The 17,526-nt window shown below is 33.7% G+C and overlaps 4 protein-coding genes across 6 annotated transcripts in view; all 4 read right to left on the minus strand.

Moving 5' to 3' along the window:
- Positions 1-503: 503 nt before the first annotated feature.
- Positions 504-3,703, minus strand: LOC100185061 (D-amino-acid oxidase-like). Its single transcript, XM_002120981.4, has 7 exons — positions 3,533-3,703; positions 3,098-3,266; positions 2,509-2,718; positions 2,148-2,278; positions 1,686-1,791; positions 1,219-1,354; positions 504-1,026 (listed from the first exon to the last, which is right to left on the minus strand). Exons 1-7 carry the CDS (start codon positions 3,617-3,619, stop codon positions 873-875), a joined length of 993 nt encoding a protein of 330 aa, XP_002121017.1. The 5' UTR covers positions 3,620-3,703; the 3' UTR covers positions 504-872.
- Positions 3,704-5,641: 1,938 nt separating this feature from the next.
- LOC113473998 (D-aspartate oxidase-like) lies at positions 5,642-9,292 on the minus strand. Its single transcript, XM_018812158.2, has 7 exons — positions 9,150-9,292; positions 8,590-8,758; positions 7,547-7,756; positions 7,081-7,211; positions 6,872-6,977; positions 6,456-6,591; positions 5,642-6,249 (listed from the first exon to the last, which is right to left on the minus strand). The coding sequence occupies exons 1-7, from the start codon at positions 9,234-9,236 to the stop codon at positions 6,159-6,161; spliced, it is 930 nt and encodes a 309-aa protein (XP_018667703.1). The 5' UTR covers positions 9,237-9,292; the 3' UTR covers positions 5,642-6,158.
- Positions 9,293-10,037: 745 nt separating this feature from the next.
- LOC113474252 (lysophosphatidic acid receptor 3-like) lies at positions 10,038-13,337 on the minus strand. Its single transcript, XM_026834613.1, has 7 exons — positions 12,653-13,337; positions 12,431-12,591; positions 12,052-12,348; positions 11,408-11,544; positions 10,871-11,024; positions 10,511-10,601; positions 10,038-10,450 (listed from the first exon to the last, which is right to left on the minus strand). Exons 1-7 carry the CDS (start codon positions 12,757-12,759, stop codon positions 10,357-10,359), a joined length of 1,041 nt encoding a protein of 346 aa, XP_026690414.1. The 5' UTR covers positions 12,760-13,337; the 3' UTR covers positions 10,038-10,356.
- A 292-nt stretch (positions 13,338-13,629) lies between these two features.
- Positions 13,630-17,526, minus strand: part of LOC100186631 (multiple PDZ domain protein) — a 28,757-nt gene continuing 24,860 nt past the window's right edge. For all 3 annotated transcript variants that reach the window (XM_018811977.2, XM_018811978.2, XM_018811976.2), the window contains 7 exons: positions 17,135-17,282; positions 16,688-16,855; positions 16,286-16,402; positions 15,856-15,963; positions 15,393-15,484; positions 14,569-14,753; positions 13,630-14,058 (listed from right to left, as the gene is read on the minus strand). In XM_018811977.2, coding sequence (XP_018667522.1) covers positions 13,964-14,058; positions 14,569-14,753; positions 15,393-15,484; positions 15,856-15,963; positions 16,286-16,402; positions 16,688-16,855; positions 17,135-17,282 — 913 coding nt within the window. In that variant the 3' untranslated portion in view covers positions 13,630-13,963. The remainder of the gene's footprint in view (positions 14,059-14,568; positions 14,754-15,392; positions 15,485-15,855; positions 15,964-16,285; positions 16,403-16,687; positions 16,856-17,134; positions 17,283-17,526) is intronic.

Raw genomic sequence — 17,526 nt, forward strand, 5'->3', positions numbered from 1 at the left:
ATAGCTATTCTAGTTTTATAAACAAAAACCAAAAACAAAATCATAGCGCCCTCGTAACCATGGAAACATAGTAATCATCGAAATCATATACCGATGTGTATAATTAGGGACAAAGATTTGCATTTTTTCGTACCAGGTACAGTATGTGTATTTCCCTCTTGTACTAATAAAATTGGTATTGTATTAACAAATTCTTACATGATACAGATTGTTCACTGTGATGACAAAGTATAGTTCACCACTGCTTCAGTTTCGAACACGTCTAAAACGTGATCTAAAGTTCTAAACCCACGCATTATGCATTTTGGTTTCTGTGCGTCACAATGTTTCGTTTCCGCAAGTCCAAAGAAAACAGAAGCTCACGTCGTTAAAATATCTATTCTAAGCATCAATATATTCAACATTAATATAATACATGTATCTTTGTATCTTAATTCAGCAGTGGTCAATATAGTTGCTTCACACTAAACCTCCAATCCAAGACATTACACCAAACACACAAATTTGCATCCACTTGATAAGCAAAGTTTACTGTAATTTCACAAGCAAACAATATGATATATAAGCACAAATTGCATAGAATTCTATATTAAAAGTACATATATACATTTTATCATAGCATTTACATCCATATGTATAAGCTATGGTGTTATAAAATCATTGACTTAAAATAACACTTTATTGTTTACTTTACAAAATAAATAAAATTGTTTATACTGCTCACAAATTAACCTGGTTGCTAAAATAACACAAAATTTAACAGATTTAAATTAAACAGTACTGCTAAAAGCATGAAATAATTATTAAACATAAGGTGAACCTATGTAAAAAGCGTTGTGGCTTTAAAAGAACATGAATGAACATTTAGTCTTTCAGAGTTTTTGCACAAGATTTAAATGTTGTTGAAGTAATTGAGATGCTTTTATTGCACATCCCCAATGCATAGTGACACCAGAACCACCATGGCCATAGTTATGAAGAATAGTGACTGTGCGATTGCTCAGTTTTTGTTGTTCCAGCTCAATTCTAAAACATACCAAAACAATACCTTATTCTGTTATTTCTTCTTAATAGGTGCTTAAATAAGAATTTATAACAATGTGTGGTTAAATAAGATAGAAAAAAATAAAATATTATTTGTAAAACTTAATGTCTATCATAAATACACTGCATTAGATACTTTACACCACAATTTAGTTTTAACAAAGCATAACTGACCTGATTGCTGTTCTCTTTGGTCTTAAACCAACATGTTGACTTTTGATTTTGCTGTATCGCAAACTTGGTTCAAACTCGCAGCAGTAGCGCCATATCTTATCAGAATCTTTTTCGTCAACTTCCAAGTTGTAATTGTCTAAAAAGCAACTTGATAGACATACTTGTGCTAAGTATAGTAGTATTAATATGTATTAATATGATCAAAATGCTCATTATGTAGATTTATTTTACATAATACCGTTACAGGTTAAAAAAGTGTCTCGCCTATTGTGGAAATGAGATATGAAACGAATTTAATTAAATAAATGCAAATATCATATTTTACCACAAGATTTACGGTGCTATATACAATCCTAACTATTAAAAGTTTTATTGCAGTTAAGCGTGTTGCAACAACATTTCATTGGTACAAAAAGATGACACATGAACTGTACAGTTTTATTTGAAACAACATAAATGCAAAATACCATATTGATGTGTCCCTCCCAAAACTACATCAGTTAAGCGTGGTAGAATGTAGTAATCATTAAACAAATAGAAATGTTTAATCCAAGGAGCTTCAACTGCATATACCTTCAAGGGAATAAAAAAAATTAGCCTGCTATACGTTTCATGACGCAAAAAACTACCCAATAGTACAATTTTTGATCATTTTACAGCTCATGATCAAACAAGGCTAATATGAAAGACTCAATAAACTGACTTATGTGGGTAAAATTATTTTTTCCTATGAATATAAAAAGATTCGAAATTCTAGATTCGGAATTCTAGATTCGAAATAAAGTATTCTAGGATATCCTAGATTTAGAATACCTAATTATTCTGTAATGTGCATCCCTAAGTGTGGCCATGTGTGGGAAATCAAACGGTAAATTTAACTGTACATTTAACCTGGTAGTTAAGCAAACACTTGTAAATTTAAGTTGTACCTGCCCTCTGACTGGATACAATTCTTTGTCCGATGTAAGAAACTTTGCCCCAATGCCAGCACAGTTTATAATGATGTCAAAATCAGATAAGTCCTCAAATGAAGAAATGTGCTTTTTTATCAATTTTCCGCCTGAAAAGTGAGCATAACATTTAAGAATATTTATTGTTGCCATAACAGGAAGTTTATAATTAATCTGCAACATGTATTACAGATACAAACAAACTTATTACAAATACAAACAAACCTATATCCATTGAAATTGATTTTAAAAAACTCACTGGGTAAAACAAATAAGCACATCATAATTATTCAGGACTTGGTGGAAAACATGTCAAAATTATCTATATTGTCGAAATTACCTTTTAGTTCAATACTCTTTGTCAACCATGGTAGATAACGTGTGCATTCACAAATCCAAGTAGTCAATGTGTACACTGGCCTTTCTTTAGTATCTCTCAAAAAGTGATGGCACTCTGCCTCACTTGCTTTACGAAAGTTTGGGAATTCTTTTAAAACTTCTGTCAGTTTTGCATCCTCACCAACTAAGAAGCCAGTCATTTCTCCAATACCTGATATATGAACAACATGTTTATTGGTTTTAAATTTATTAAAATATGATTTTTCATACACCACACTCCTTGAATTAACTACAAATAACTTAAACAGTACCCATAAAAGGTGTGCATGCAAAATCATACGCATAAACGCTGCCCGTTTCTCTATAGTTCAGCAGTTAAACTTTTAACCAATAAAAATTCTAATAAAATGCAGTACCTAACACAAACAGACACTGCAAAACCTACCATAGGTTCATAGATTGTAACTGTCCATAAATGTATATACAGATTACAATTCAGAACTTACAAACAGACACTGCAAAACCTTCCAATAGGTTCATAGATTGTAACTGTCCATAAATGTATATACAGATTACAATTCAGAACTTACCTATTTCAAACGCATCCTGTCTGTCATACAACACTCTAAAGCGCTCCAATGTTTGTCGAAAATAAATGGCCTGGTTTTCTTCATCGTTCCCGCATTCGTAAGGGTAGATAAACCCAGCAGAGATATCTCCTGTCGTGTTTGGTGAACACTCATCATAGAATATTGTCACCTGGTTTATATATTTAGCATTTACCTTTTCATAAAAGCTTTGAATACAATCAGACGGAACCAACAAAAAACTAAACAACACAAACAAAAAAATTTTAAATATAGATACATAAATATGGATCTTGTTTTTGTTGCCATACACCGTAATTGGTAGTTACTAGTTAGGGCAGAAAATTGAACTAAATTTGTGACACAGCTGTTACTATTCTATATTTTTATGTTAAAGTGAGTTAAGTTTTTAAAAGCTAAAACAATAAATATATACACCTTGCATCCTGGTATATCTTCCTGTATCTTACAAGCAGTGGACAGGCCAATAATTCCAGCTCCAATTATCGCAATGTTTTGAGGCATTGATTATGTTTTACACGCACAATTAAAAATAATAATATTTAAATATACTTTTAATTAACCAGGTCTATAAAGAATACTTTAAAAACCGTTATAAAAACAAAAGTTAGCCCAAATTACGTAGCCTATGGTGCGCCGGCCTAACTAAACAATTCCAGCACTCAAGTGCAAACAAAGCCTAACTTGAAGTAACGATGTATCTTTAGTACCTTACGTAGTTAAGTATTAACACAGCATTTACTAACAAAACGTTTAAAGTTCCGCAGTGACTACAATAACAAATATACAGACCAATGGCACGTATTCTTTGCACGTACGCAAACTGCGCATTTATGTGGGGTTTCCCCAAGGAAAACTCGAAAAAAAATTTTGATTTAATTCAGAGTCCGTATATAAACATGTTTATATACGTTTATATACGTATACGTATATAAACATGTTTATATACGTTTATATACGTATATAAACATGTTTATATATGTTTATAAACATGTTTATATACGGACTCTGGATTTAATTGTTTTAAAATGTTAGATCTTAGAATTTACACCAAAGTAGAACATTATTATAACTCAAAGGCCTGTAGCATTTTAAAGACATTTAAAACTTACCAATCTAACGCGCTTAGGCCGAGCAGAAGCAGTACAGACAGTCATATATCGTCTTGGTCTAATACTCTAATATACAGTAGTAGGATGGGGGAAGATGGGACACTTTTACCTCTATTTTCTCGTCCCATTTAGTAGTAAACAAAGAACATTAAAAAATATGGAACTATATGTCCTCATGACTCTCATAGACAGTTGTTAATTGTTTAAAACACGGTCAGGATTTCTGGATTATGTGTGCTAAAGTTGCCCCATCTCCCCCCACCCTACTATATATGCTTTGTACATTCGCTTTGGACAAAGTATAGCCTATCAGCCTAACCAACAATAAATAAAAAAATTTAAGAATCGCATTTTCAGCATTATTACCCTTGTTATACATTCTTATATGGTGCGTAGGGCTTCTATCCTACTAATTTTGGCCCTATACCCTGACATAAATAACTCCAGGAAATGATGTGGCAAGAGATACATAATGCATATACAGCTTCTGAAGGTATTTTTACACCCGTCGAAATGCTACAACCTTGTACCTATATGAATTGTTTGACCAGAAAGAGCTTCACCATACAATAAAATACATTTTAGTTACCTGTGTTACGGGAAATGACATTAGTTATACAGTAGGATGGGGAAGACGAGACACCTTTACGAAAAAACATCGAAGTACCCTGGATTCCTAATCGTATTTTTAACAATTAATCGGTTTATAAGAGTCGTACGAATGCGGTTTTATTATTCTTTAAATGTTCTTTGTTTACTATCAAACTGGACGGGAAAATTAAATGAAAATGTGTCCCGTCTTCCCCCACCCTACTACACAACCTTTGCCCGTTTATGAATAACCAAGTTTGCCCCTTTGTGCGTGATTTATTTATTTTTTTTTTCTTTGCAAAATTTCTGCCTTATTACCCATGATTTTTGAGGTAGAAATTGCAAATAAAAAGATCTAAGGTACCTTCGCGTTGGATATAACAAGAGAGAATAACAATAATTGGTTAGCGCGCCTGCCTGTAACCCAGAGGTAATGGGTTCAAGGCTCGACGCTGCTACCATTGTGGGCGTATGTGTCCTTGGGCAAGTAACTTAACAGCAATTACTACAACCCAGTGGTCACTAACGGGGTGTCAAAGTTATCACCCATAAATAAAAAAGAAAAAACATACCCTCCCCCCAAAATATTCACCCACAAAGCAACATACATGGTAACTCGTAAGCTGGCACGAGGTGTTAAACCCGTGTGATAACGACTGTCGTTTTCCAGCCACGCGAAGATAAAGTAAGTTACATTCATTCATTCAACTAATGAGCACGTACTAGCACAATTTAAATTGAATTAACCAAATTACTTGTTAATTACATGGGTTTAAAAATTAAAAACATACATTTCTTGAACATGCATTACGATTTGATTTTAGTTTAGGACCGAATTATGTGGAAACGAATGTTGGAGTTCATCTTAAAAGTATGAATGAATAAATGAATGTAACTTCCTTTATCCTCACGTAGCCAGTAAACAGTAGCCGTTATAACACAGGCATTCATACACCTCGTGCCAGCTTACGAGTTACCATGTATGTTACTTTGTGGGTGATCATTTTGGGGGGAGGGTATGTTTTTTCTTTTTTATTTATGGGTGATAACTTTGACACCCCGTTAGTGACCACTGGGTTGTAGTAATTGCTGTTAAGTGTCTTGCCCAAGGACACATACGCCCACAATGGTAGTAGCAACAAGCCTTGAACCAATTCCCTTTTACAGGCAGGCGGGCTAACCATTTTGCCATAAATATATATATAGCTTTAAAAAATACATAAAAATGACTTTAAAAATATAGCTTCATAAAGATTAATAAGCACTTCACACTTGGTTAATCAGAGTTTTAAGAAACTCAAGTGCTGTTGAAGTAAATGAGATGCTTTTATTGCACATCCTCAATGCATAGAGACACCAGAACCACCATGGCCATAGTTATGAAGAATGGTGACTGTGCGACCACTTAGTTTTTGTTGTTCCAGCTCAATTCTAAACATGTATCAATAATACATTTGTTAATATTCTTTTATTCTTATAATTTTTTTAATTTAGTAAAAATAAGTTAATAGAGAACATCTATTTTGAGTAGTAAATATGTGAGAATATTTTTACAACTCAATTACCCCATCCTTGCATCAAACACCTTACATATTGTTTTAAACCACAACTCAATACTAACATTAAGCATAACTGACCTGATGGAAGTTCTCTTTGGTCTTAACCCAACATGTTGACTTTTGATTTTGCTGTATCGCAAACTTGGTTCAAACTTACAGCAGTTACTCCATATTTGATCGGAGTCTTTTTCGTCAACTTCCAAGTTGTAATTGTCTAAAATGCAATTTGATAGACATACTTTTGCAAAGTATAGCAGTAGTGATATAAATATGAACAGATACTAAAACTATACAGCTAGGTGTAGCAACCACACTTATTTTTTCCAACTAAATGTAAATATGTTTTTAAATGTAAATGCGTTTTAACAACTTTTGTTTTGTCGTTGTATCCTGTCTTTTCGTTAAAATATTTCTAAATCTTTGCTACCGCAATCAAAGAGACAAATAAAAGTTATTATTAACATTATAATTAAAAAATGTAATAAATAAAATACCATACTGCTTTGTCCCTCCAATAACTACATCAGTTAAGCGTGGAATAATGTAGTTGTTACCGAACAAATAGAAATGTTTAATCCAAGGAGCTTCAACGGCATATACCTTCATAAAAGTAAAGCAAACTTCTTGTTTTCTTTTGTAAATTTGACTGGTACATTACATTTAACCTGGTAGTTAAGCGAACACTTGTAAATTTAGGTTGTACCTGCCCTTTGACTGGATACAATTCTTTGTCTGATGTAAGAAACTTGGCCCCAATGCCAGCACAGTTTATAATAATGTCAAAATCGGATAAGTCCTCAAACGAAGAAATGTGTTTTTTTATCAATTTTCCACCTGAAAAAAAATGCAAGAAAATAAATTGTTGTCAGCACTATTTGTTACAGAATGACCACAAACAACATTGATTGCATTGCTAAGTGTTCCTATGCATTAGAATATGCTACTTTGTACTGTTGTACGGCGGTTTCTTATAGTTAAAGTCATATTATTTATCATGAACTTTTTAAAACAAGTTGAACAGTATTTGCTAATATCAAATCTAATGATAATCAATCTACATCCATTTAAAAAACATCAAAAAGCCATAGGTCAAAAAAGACACAGCATATTCATAAATATACTAGTACAAGGTATAAAACATTTAAAATTATTTATACTATCGCAATTACCTTTTAGTTCAATACTCTTGATCAACCATGGTAGATAGCTTGTGCATTCACAAATCCAAGTAGTCAATGTGTACACTGGCCTTTCTTTAGTATCTCTCAAAAAGTGATGGCACTCTGCTTCACTTGCTTTACGGAAGTTTGGGAATTCTTTAAATGCATTTGGTTTTATGATATTTCCACCAATTATGAAGCCTGACATTTTGCTGATACCTAAAATAACATTTATGTTTGGTTTTTAAACTTAATCTTTTATTATAAACTTAGTAATATTTTCCAAACACCATAGGCCTACTGTACAAATGATAGCAGCTGTAACATAAACAGTTACTTTTTAACTGTAACATAAACAGTACATATGCCAGTAATGTACAGTATAAGATGGATGTTCTGTTTAATAAACCTCGTGTAGGCTTACAAGTTACAGGTGTAACTCTGTGTGTTATTGTTTTTTCTCAATAATCAATTTTATTTCTGTCTTTCCGTCAAGTTGGCCCACTTCTCAGAGTCCGGGTCGCAGCACGGATATGTCCCGCTACGATTTCCACAAACCCAACCATTAGCTTTCTTACACAGCCCCAATTTACCGTTTTTCCCATTCCCGCTATAAATTCGAAGTTTTCCCCTTTCTTTATTCTAAATTAACGAAGAAATAGTACTGTGACGCAAATATTATTTCCACTGGTTTGCTTCACAAAATAATCATAACCTTTTTTTCAAGATTGTTATCTAAGTGACAAGATAACATTTGCCAATGTATCGATAACATTCGTCAACATATGGCAAAACTATATACAAGAAAAGGGCAATATTGCAAAACCAAGGTGTTACCGAACAGGCGTTACCGAACATACACACATGAACAGGAAATTGTGACAGAGCTTACCGATTAAGACATAAACATAATGTTTAACAGCACGGCATATGGTAACTGTACTAGTATGTAATATTACTCAATCTCAACACCTCAGTAAGTTTGGGGTGAATTTAAGTTAAATCTACCGCTTTCACACGTTGGCTGTCACAAATTGTACATTACAACTCACCAATTTCAAAGGCGTCCTGCCTGTTGTACAACACTCGTAAATGCTTCAATGTTTCTCGAACATAAATGGCCTGGTCTTCTTCATCATTTCCATTTTGGTAAGGACAAACTAAACCAGCAGAGATATCTCCTGTTGTGTTGGGTGAACATTCATCATAGAATATTGTCAACTGGTTTATATATTTACTATTAAGCGTGTGGAAAATCTTTCAATACTGAAAGATGAGGCCTTTGGCAACAATAAGGAAATAAATAATGATATAACTTTGACCTTGAATAAATGTAACTTAATTGATTTATCCTCGTGTGGCAGGAAAACAACAGTTGATTTTATTTTCATTTTTACTTTATGATACGGCTAATAATTTGAACAACCCAATAGTAACTATTGGGTTGGAGCATTTGACATTATGCACAGTGTATGTCTTGTCCAAGGACATATACAGGCCTTGAAGGGAATACCTTTCTTAATAAAGCCGTAATAAATGTGTCTATCCATTAGAGCTTGTTTATGTTATGATAACTTTACTTTTTTTAAAAATAAAACAATAATATACACACCTGACATCCTGGTATATCTTCCTGTATCTTACAAGCAGTGGATAAGCCAATAATTCCAGCTCCAATTATTGCAATGTTTTGAGGCATTATGTCTCACACGCAAGTGACAGTAATAATTATATATTTTATCTTAAAGGGGCATACAGACGAAAAATGAAACTTTGTATATGAATAAGGATGCCCAATTGTGACCAAAAGGTAGCATCGAAAATAATAAAGCTTCTAAAAATCGCGTGAAAAAAACGCTGGAGTAGAAAAAATTCCGCTGTTTTGACCAGAGCCATTCAGCCATAGAAAGGTGTTTACACGACTCTGGTTTGACAATGCATGGGATTTCCCATGAGAAAAAAAGACACTGAAATTCGTCCGTTTCTAGTTTCTAAACTAAACTATTGAAGAAAAATCAAATTTTATTTTCGATTTAATACAATGCACCTGATCCGTCTTAATCGGTTCGCTTAGTAAGGGAAATGCCCATTCGGGACAACACGGCTGAATTACGACCTCACGTGACAAAACTCCATGTTACAAAATTCCATGTGCTTCTTCTTTGTCAGTATATATAAAAAGTATAAAAATGTAAACTTCATTATGTTTTAATTTTTCGATTGAACCTAGCTACATACTAGATTATGCTGACTTCGCAAATTTTTAAACCTAATGTTCAGCACGAACCAAAGCACGAACAACCATAGATACATAAACAATTATCATTATTTGGAAGCAACAATAGCATTATAAAATTTGTGGAAGATTTAAATTGGGCGTAAGCAGTTGCTTTTAATACAACAAAAAATAACTGTAATATCACTTACGCTGCAAGAAGTAAATATTATTGAATCTATAAACACCTCAGTAAATTTAAAATGAATAAAGTTTCCTGCTCTATTCGAGCCTCAAATTGTTTCGAATATTGTAGATTAACACCATTTTTACAACGCTGAAGAATACAATAAAGTATAAACATTAACAAAACCCTGCATTAGTTCTCTCGATACACTTATCTCAATTGGGTTTCCTGTTTCAACATGTTATTACTGCACGTGCAGTGATCAGCAGTTTACATTTTAGCAATACGGAGGGCGGAAACGTTTTATAACTCTTTGAATGTTATTTGTTTACTATCAAATGGGACAGGAAAATAAAATGAAAAGGTGTCCCATCTTTTCCAACCCTACTATATATAAGCGTTGGTTTAACTTTCAATTTAGTTACGATTACATAAAAGATTTCTTTTGAGATTTCCCAGGAACTCCTTGAACTGCTCGTCTCGAAAATTGTAAATCACCACATTTACAAGGCTGTGAAAGTACAGTCGATCATTCTTTTTATATATAGTTATTTTAGTTTAAATCTTTTACCTGTTTAACATAGACACGTAGACGTAAACCACATTGGCTTCCCGAGGGTACACACCATCCGCGATCGTAACCACTATGGTTATAATTGGAACTGAAAAACAACAAGTTTTAGTAGGATGGGGGAAGATGGGACACTTTTTCATTCTATTTTCTGGTCCCGTTTGGTAGTAAACAAAGAACATTTAAAGAATTATAAAATCGCGTCCTCACGACGCCCATTGACCGTTTTTAATTGTTTAAAAGACGATCACGATATTTGGTTTCTATGCTTTAAAGGCGTTTCGTTTTTTCCCACCATATTATATAGGCTATATATTAGAACTCTGTTACAAGTATTGAAAAGTCGTGAAGTATTCTTACACAAAGATATTGTGAATCCAAGCTCCATAAAAAGCAAAGTAAAAAATGCCCTTTTCATTTTTGAGACAAAAACAGTTTCGCTAACACCCCGAAGTGAGCGAAATCTTCTTTCGTGTCTCCATATGAGAATTCCTGTTCCTGTCGTGAATGCTGTCTAAAAATGTTTTTACAGATTGAGAAAGGAAAAAGGAAAAAGACAAATTTAGATTAGCCATGTGTAAAACATATGCTGTTTAAAAAAAACATTAAAAAATATTACAGAGTAAAACCATTGCGCTGATGAACGCAAAACTTTTCGATTTGCAAGCAAGAGCAAAGTTTGTGTATATAAGCATAGTATACACTTCAGTATACTATGATATAAGGAATAATTATATCAAATACACGGTAAAGGGAAACATAAATACACACGCAAAACTTGTATAAAAATGTTATTTTATCCTCGCGAGGCCGGAAAACGTGTATGTTACGTTATAGGTGATTATTTATTAACCTTTTTTTATTTTTTATGTTTGACTGATAATTTAGAGGACTTACAAGGGTTATGAACAATAGTGATCCAACGACTATCGTTGTTATAATGAAAATATACAAGTCGCGCGAAGTCCGAGCCACATTGACGAAAACGAATATGTTCGTCTCGTAAGCGGAGATGAAAGATTCAGGAAACCACGCTGTAAATATGTAAAGTAGAAATTACTAAGTTGAATGTGGAGAATAAACGTAATGTGTTTATCCTCGTATAACAAAGCAACGATAGTCGTTACAACATGGTTGTTTTGATTCACAGACCTCATATATATTCGCTTACGAATTGAAACATGTATGTATAGTAGTGTAGGGAAATGGGACATATTTTATTTTATTTCAGGTGTCCCGTCTTACCCCACTTTACTATATGTAACTGCGCGACTGACTATTTTTCATCATTTCTCACGTGGGACGAACTTATGAGAGACTACTGGGTTGGAACCATTGCTAATAAGCATCTTGACTACTGGGTTGGAACCATTGCTAATAAGCATCTTGACTACTGGGTTGGAACCATTGCTAATAAGCATCTTGACTACTGGGTTGGAACCATTGCTAATAAGCATCTTGGTTAAATGCACATATACCCCACAATGGTAGCAAATCCTCTCGGCTACTAATAAACACAAAAAAGGTTTAAAAAAACTCACTGCTGTAGGATGTATATATCATCACAGAAGACCAAATAACGAAGATTTTAACCAGAACTCTCTTCTTGGTAGAAACCCCATTGCGATTTAGCAATGGCCATTTTATGCATGCGAAGCAATCGTAGCTTAGAAATACATAATGAGTCAATAAAGTTGTCCACGTCATATTAAATAAAATTGCTCCAGCCTTGGCAGACGGGCTGTTTACAGAGGCCAAAGTAAACATCTGCATTTCAACTGGAGTTGACAGCATAGTTCTTATAACATTTGGAATGGTCATGCAAAACAGTATCAGTACTGAAAGAAATAATAATCGATTATCAGTAAAATCTGTAAAACGGTTAAAATCATTAATAACTATTTAAAAGATTCTACTTACCCGATAAAGTGTCAGCTACTGCCAAAGACGCTTTGAGCATATGATGTGTTGATGAAGTTTTCCCTCGACTACAAAATGCGGCAAAAACCAGTGCGTTTCCAATAAAGATCGCTAGGCCAAGTATAACAGCGTACGTTAAAAGTAACACGAACAAAGATATCCTGTAAAAGCAATTTTATGCAGATTGATCTAGGAATTAAAAGTTTACTAAGTTAAACCCACCTGCAATGGCCACACAAATATATAGGAGTTGCGTTGCATTCTTTAACCGCATAATCGTCGCAGAAAATAGTGATGTTTGTATACAAACCAAAACTCTGGTTCGACATTTCAACTCTAAAACTTGACCGCTTTTAGAGCTACAACAGTATAGACTAACCCCACAGTAGTCAATTAAGGTTCCCAGCACGCGATTATAGACGCATATGTTGATAAATGAACACTAAACAAACGATTACGAACCGCTGACCAGACGATCAAAATCAATACGAAAATAAATTCCCAATATATATTAAAATATTGTCCCGACAGTTGTATTAGGATTCTATTATAGATGGAATAATAGTTTTTATGTGGCGCACTGACCAGAAGGTATATCTTGACCAAAGCAAACGAATGGAAAAAGGGTGTGTAACTAAAATAATGTACGTTTCAAGATACGTGAAAAAAAATCACCTACAAAGTAACGTACATGGAGCAGGATATTTAAATATTATGTGAGTAACGTACATGGTAATTCTGTAACATACATGTCAAGCTGGCACAAGGTGTATAAACACCAGTGTTATTGACTGTCGGTTTCCGGCCACGCGAGGATAAATCATTCATTCATTAACTCCATATTGAATCAAAAACTGTCCTCGCGTTATGGGCTACGATTTTAGTTATAAGTCAGGTGCTCTGTTTCATACACCTCGTGCCTGGTTACGAGTTACCAACTTACCACATACACAACTTTGTGGATGATTACTTTTGGGTTTTGTTTCTCTAATATTTTATGGGTAAATATTGCTATATATAAGTATATGGGCAACCACTGGGTTGGGGCAATAGGTGTAGTGTAGGTGTCTCGCCCAAGAACACACAATGTGCGATTAAACAGCTGGATACGATGCAGTTTTGCTAGCAGTTATTAGGGATTCAAAAAAGACTGCAATATCATTCAAAAAAGTCTCAAACACATACATAATGCATACAAATGGCACATGGTGTGTTATTTATTAAGTGATACACGCAACGGACTGGATTCCGCATAAAAATACTTGATTGAGAGAATACACTGCAATACGAATACGAGTTTTACATGAAGAAAAAAACAGATATTCTATCTCGTTGTTTTATATACCTGGATACAAAATTGTGGTGTTAGTAAAAAATAATAAGAGTCCGCTGAATACAAATATGAATAATAAAGACAATGGCCAGCATACGAACAAACGTATACATCATTATTAAATTAAATGATTATTAATACTTAAAATATGAAAAAATGTACAAGGTTTGACACTGAAGATGGGTTGGCTGTGTGATGAGTTATGTGGACGGAACTACACGAAGTATGATACGGGTTGCTCTTCGTTTGAGAGCCTCGGCCGCTTCCTCATGCGTATAACCGTCCAATTTCTCGCCTAAGGTATGCGGTAATTAGTCATAAGAAGCGGGATATTGTGTATATTCTACGCAGGTGAGGTTCTACAGCGTGGCACGCTATGGGTCCTGAGATTTGGGCTAGAGAATATGTTACATTCTATTTTATGTGAGTGAGGTCCCACAGTGTGGCACGCCATGGGACCTTAGATTTACACTAGAATTGGCTAATTAGCCCGACACCCAGGGTGATATGACCGATTTAGTGTGACTGTGATCACAGGGCTCCAGCAATGTCCGTTAAAGGTTTTGCTCATGGAAACATACACACATCAGTAATGGTATTAGTGACCAGCATTGAACTCAGTATCCTTAGGTTACTAGGGTGCCAGGCTGGATATGGTGTTAAAGTTGATTGATTGTATCTCAAACTGACTAACATTTCCAATATTGATATTTTTGGACAAAACCCATAAACACAATAAAATACATTCAATATACAAAAAAAAGTTGTTTTTCATTTAAAAACAAAATCTATTTACAAATCTTACCGTTCACGGATACAATCCGATCCCCCCTACGTAACCTCCCATCCACTGCTGCTGCTCCAACTGAGAACACAGACTTCACATAAATAGGAAGATCCCCATGTGGTGATCCATGCCCTCCAACGATACTAAAACCAAGTCCATCAGACCCCCGGTTCAACTCGATGTCTATTTCCTTCTTTTCTTGGCTAAAAATGAAAAAAATGGAAATTTTTCGTAATTTTAGGGAGTTTGTGTGTGCTGGCTTCTCAGTACTTATATATGTGTGAAAAAAAACGTCATTTATGTAAAACTTTTCTGTTTATTTTTTTTCTTGGCTGAAAAATGGAAAAATAGCCATTTTGATATTTTTAGTGTCTGTCTGTGCTAGTTGCTTATTATCGTTTATGTGCGAAAAAATGAATGACAGTCACTTGTGTAAAACTTTTGAATGTAATGAATTTAACCCATCCTGGCAAATAGATGTTCTGTTTCAACCTATTATTTTACCAAAAGCGCGTTATGCTTTGAGGCGACATGGCACGCAATAAATCTTACATGTACATTTTAACCGCTATAAATAAATAGAACAGTTCGAAACAAACAAAAAAAAAACGAATAGTCCGAAAAAGCAATACAAAAAAACCGAACAGTCCAAAAGGATCACAAGGACAATGTACACAGGTCCGTGTTGAATTTCTGGACGACTCCAGCAGATCAATCGTTTGTAATGTTAAAGGACCAGTAAGAGAGGGAGATATTTCTACCCTGCTTGAGTCCAAGAGAGAAGCCAGAAGGCTGCGATAAATTAAAAAAAACAGAAAGAGTTCAAAAAAAAGTTGATTCACCTTCCTTGTTGTCCACTGATTGGTAAATTAGGTTTGGCAGATTGTACAAGATATTCACTTAGTTGTTTTATACTTTCCCCACCTTCTTGCACCTGGTGGAAATATTGGTGGTTAAAATGGGAAATTTATTTACAATGAATAAAGCCAACTAATGTTTTTAATAAAACTTCATTTACGTTTTAGGTAATGGTTTCGTTCTAATAAGGCAACAACCTAATAAAAAACTAAAAATAGAAAATATGCATACTGTACCTTGAGTGTATAAATAACAAAACAAATCTAATTATGAGCAATAACATAGCACAATGGATAAAAAAATGTTTATAAAGTAGAATTTAAGTTCTAGTTTTTTTATGATTTTGGTATAAAGTGAAAAATTTAACTCAAATTTGTAAAAGTTCCACCAGAAGTTAAAAATTATGAGAAATATTGCAAAACTAAAAATATTGTAAAATCTATTTACCTGCATTAGAACAATAGCGTCATCCTGACCCTTCAGCATTGCTACCACTTCATCATGTGACTTGTTATCTGTAGTCTGTCCATTAATGCTTCGTATTCTGTCCCCAACCTGCCAAGAGTTTAGTGTCAAATTTAAGAGTACATTAGTTAAATATTAAAAGTACATTTAAATAACTCAAAAAAATTTAAGTTCCAAAAAAGAAAAAAGAATTCAATAGGATAATTTAGTTTAGTACAAATAGAAATGTCACAAAAGTACCAGAACCACATTTTAAAATTGTTTATTAAGTATAATCCTTCACATTATTGGCACTCTGCTTCTAATTTCTTATAGTTTTAACTAATGTTTACCCTTAAAAAATGCAAAAACAAAAAAATTTGCCAAAAATGTGACTAAAAATTTGCGCAAAATAACTTGATTATCGGCATACCTTCAACTTTCCTGCCGCTGCCCCATGGTTTTGAACAACTGCTACAAAAATGGGAACATCCCCTAAAGGAGAACCAACTCCACCTGCTATACTGATGCCAAGTGGTTGGGTGGGGGTCTGAAAAAAATTTATAACATGTTTAAAAAAATAAACTCAATTTTTTAAGATGAAGAAAATAGGTTTGCATAGATAGCTTGAAAGTTGAAAAGCACAATAAGTTGTCAATAATTTTAAAATAATGACTTTATACAACAGAAGTTTCCAAACTGTGTGCTACGAAAGTATTATTAATTTATTTTACAACAATAATAAAATACAGTTTTAATTTGCTGCACTGCCATAGAAAATTGTAATAAATCTATGCAGCCTCTCTTCTGCCACCTAATGGTAAAGATGACTTACCTTATCGATCTCCACGAATCGGATGTCTCCTCCCAAATCATCAGTGGGACTCTTAGGAGCATCTTCAGATGCATTGGAACTGAGACTTAGCTTTGGCATCTTTATGAGATCAGAAGGAGCTCCGGACTTTAATCTTCCGATCCTGAGATCGACTTTGCCCTGAGCATTCTAGGAAAAAAAATTATAAAAAAAACACATTTTTTTTTTACCATTGTTTTTTTGGTTTTACGGATCTAAATGGTACCCATGCACAAACATTTTATGCCATTTCTTATCATTTCACATAATCTGAATTTAATGTAAGACATATATGGCCACTATATATTCAAAATTAGCCCTGTAATTTTAAAATTATTAGAATATATTAAAAATTAACACTACATATTCAAAATTAGCAATATGGTTTTAAAATAAGCAGTCTTATATTTAAAACTAGAAGCAATTTACCTTCAGCAATTGTGCAGCTACTTCTTGTCCAGCCATCCTTATATTGACGCCATTAACACTTAGTATTTGATCTCCAGGTTTCATTGTTCCATCTCTTGCTGCTGCACCACCCTGTACAAGGTCACTCACAAACACACCAGCTGCGTTTCTACCGAAAGGGGAAAATTAAATTTTTAAAAACCCTAAATTTTTTTACCAAAATGAAATAGAAATGTAAATAAATGACTTTTTTTATGAGTTTCATCCTATAAATGTGTCCTGAATCCCGATCTACACCATATTGCACACCAAACACACACCAGCTACATTTCTATATAGAATAAAAATAAAGATTAAAAAAAAACAAAAAATATAGATATGAAACATTAGTTCAAAAGCAATTTTTAAATAAA

Source organism: Ciona intestinalis, chromosome 5 (assembly GCF_000224145.3).
Source record: "Ciona intestinalis chromosome 5, KH, whole genome shotgun sequence".
NCBI classification, from domain to species: Eukaryota; Metazoa; Chordata; class Ascidiacea; order Phlebobranchia; family Cionidae; genus Ciona; species Ciona intestinalis.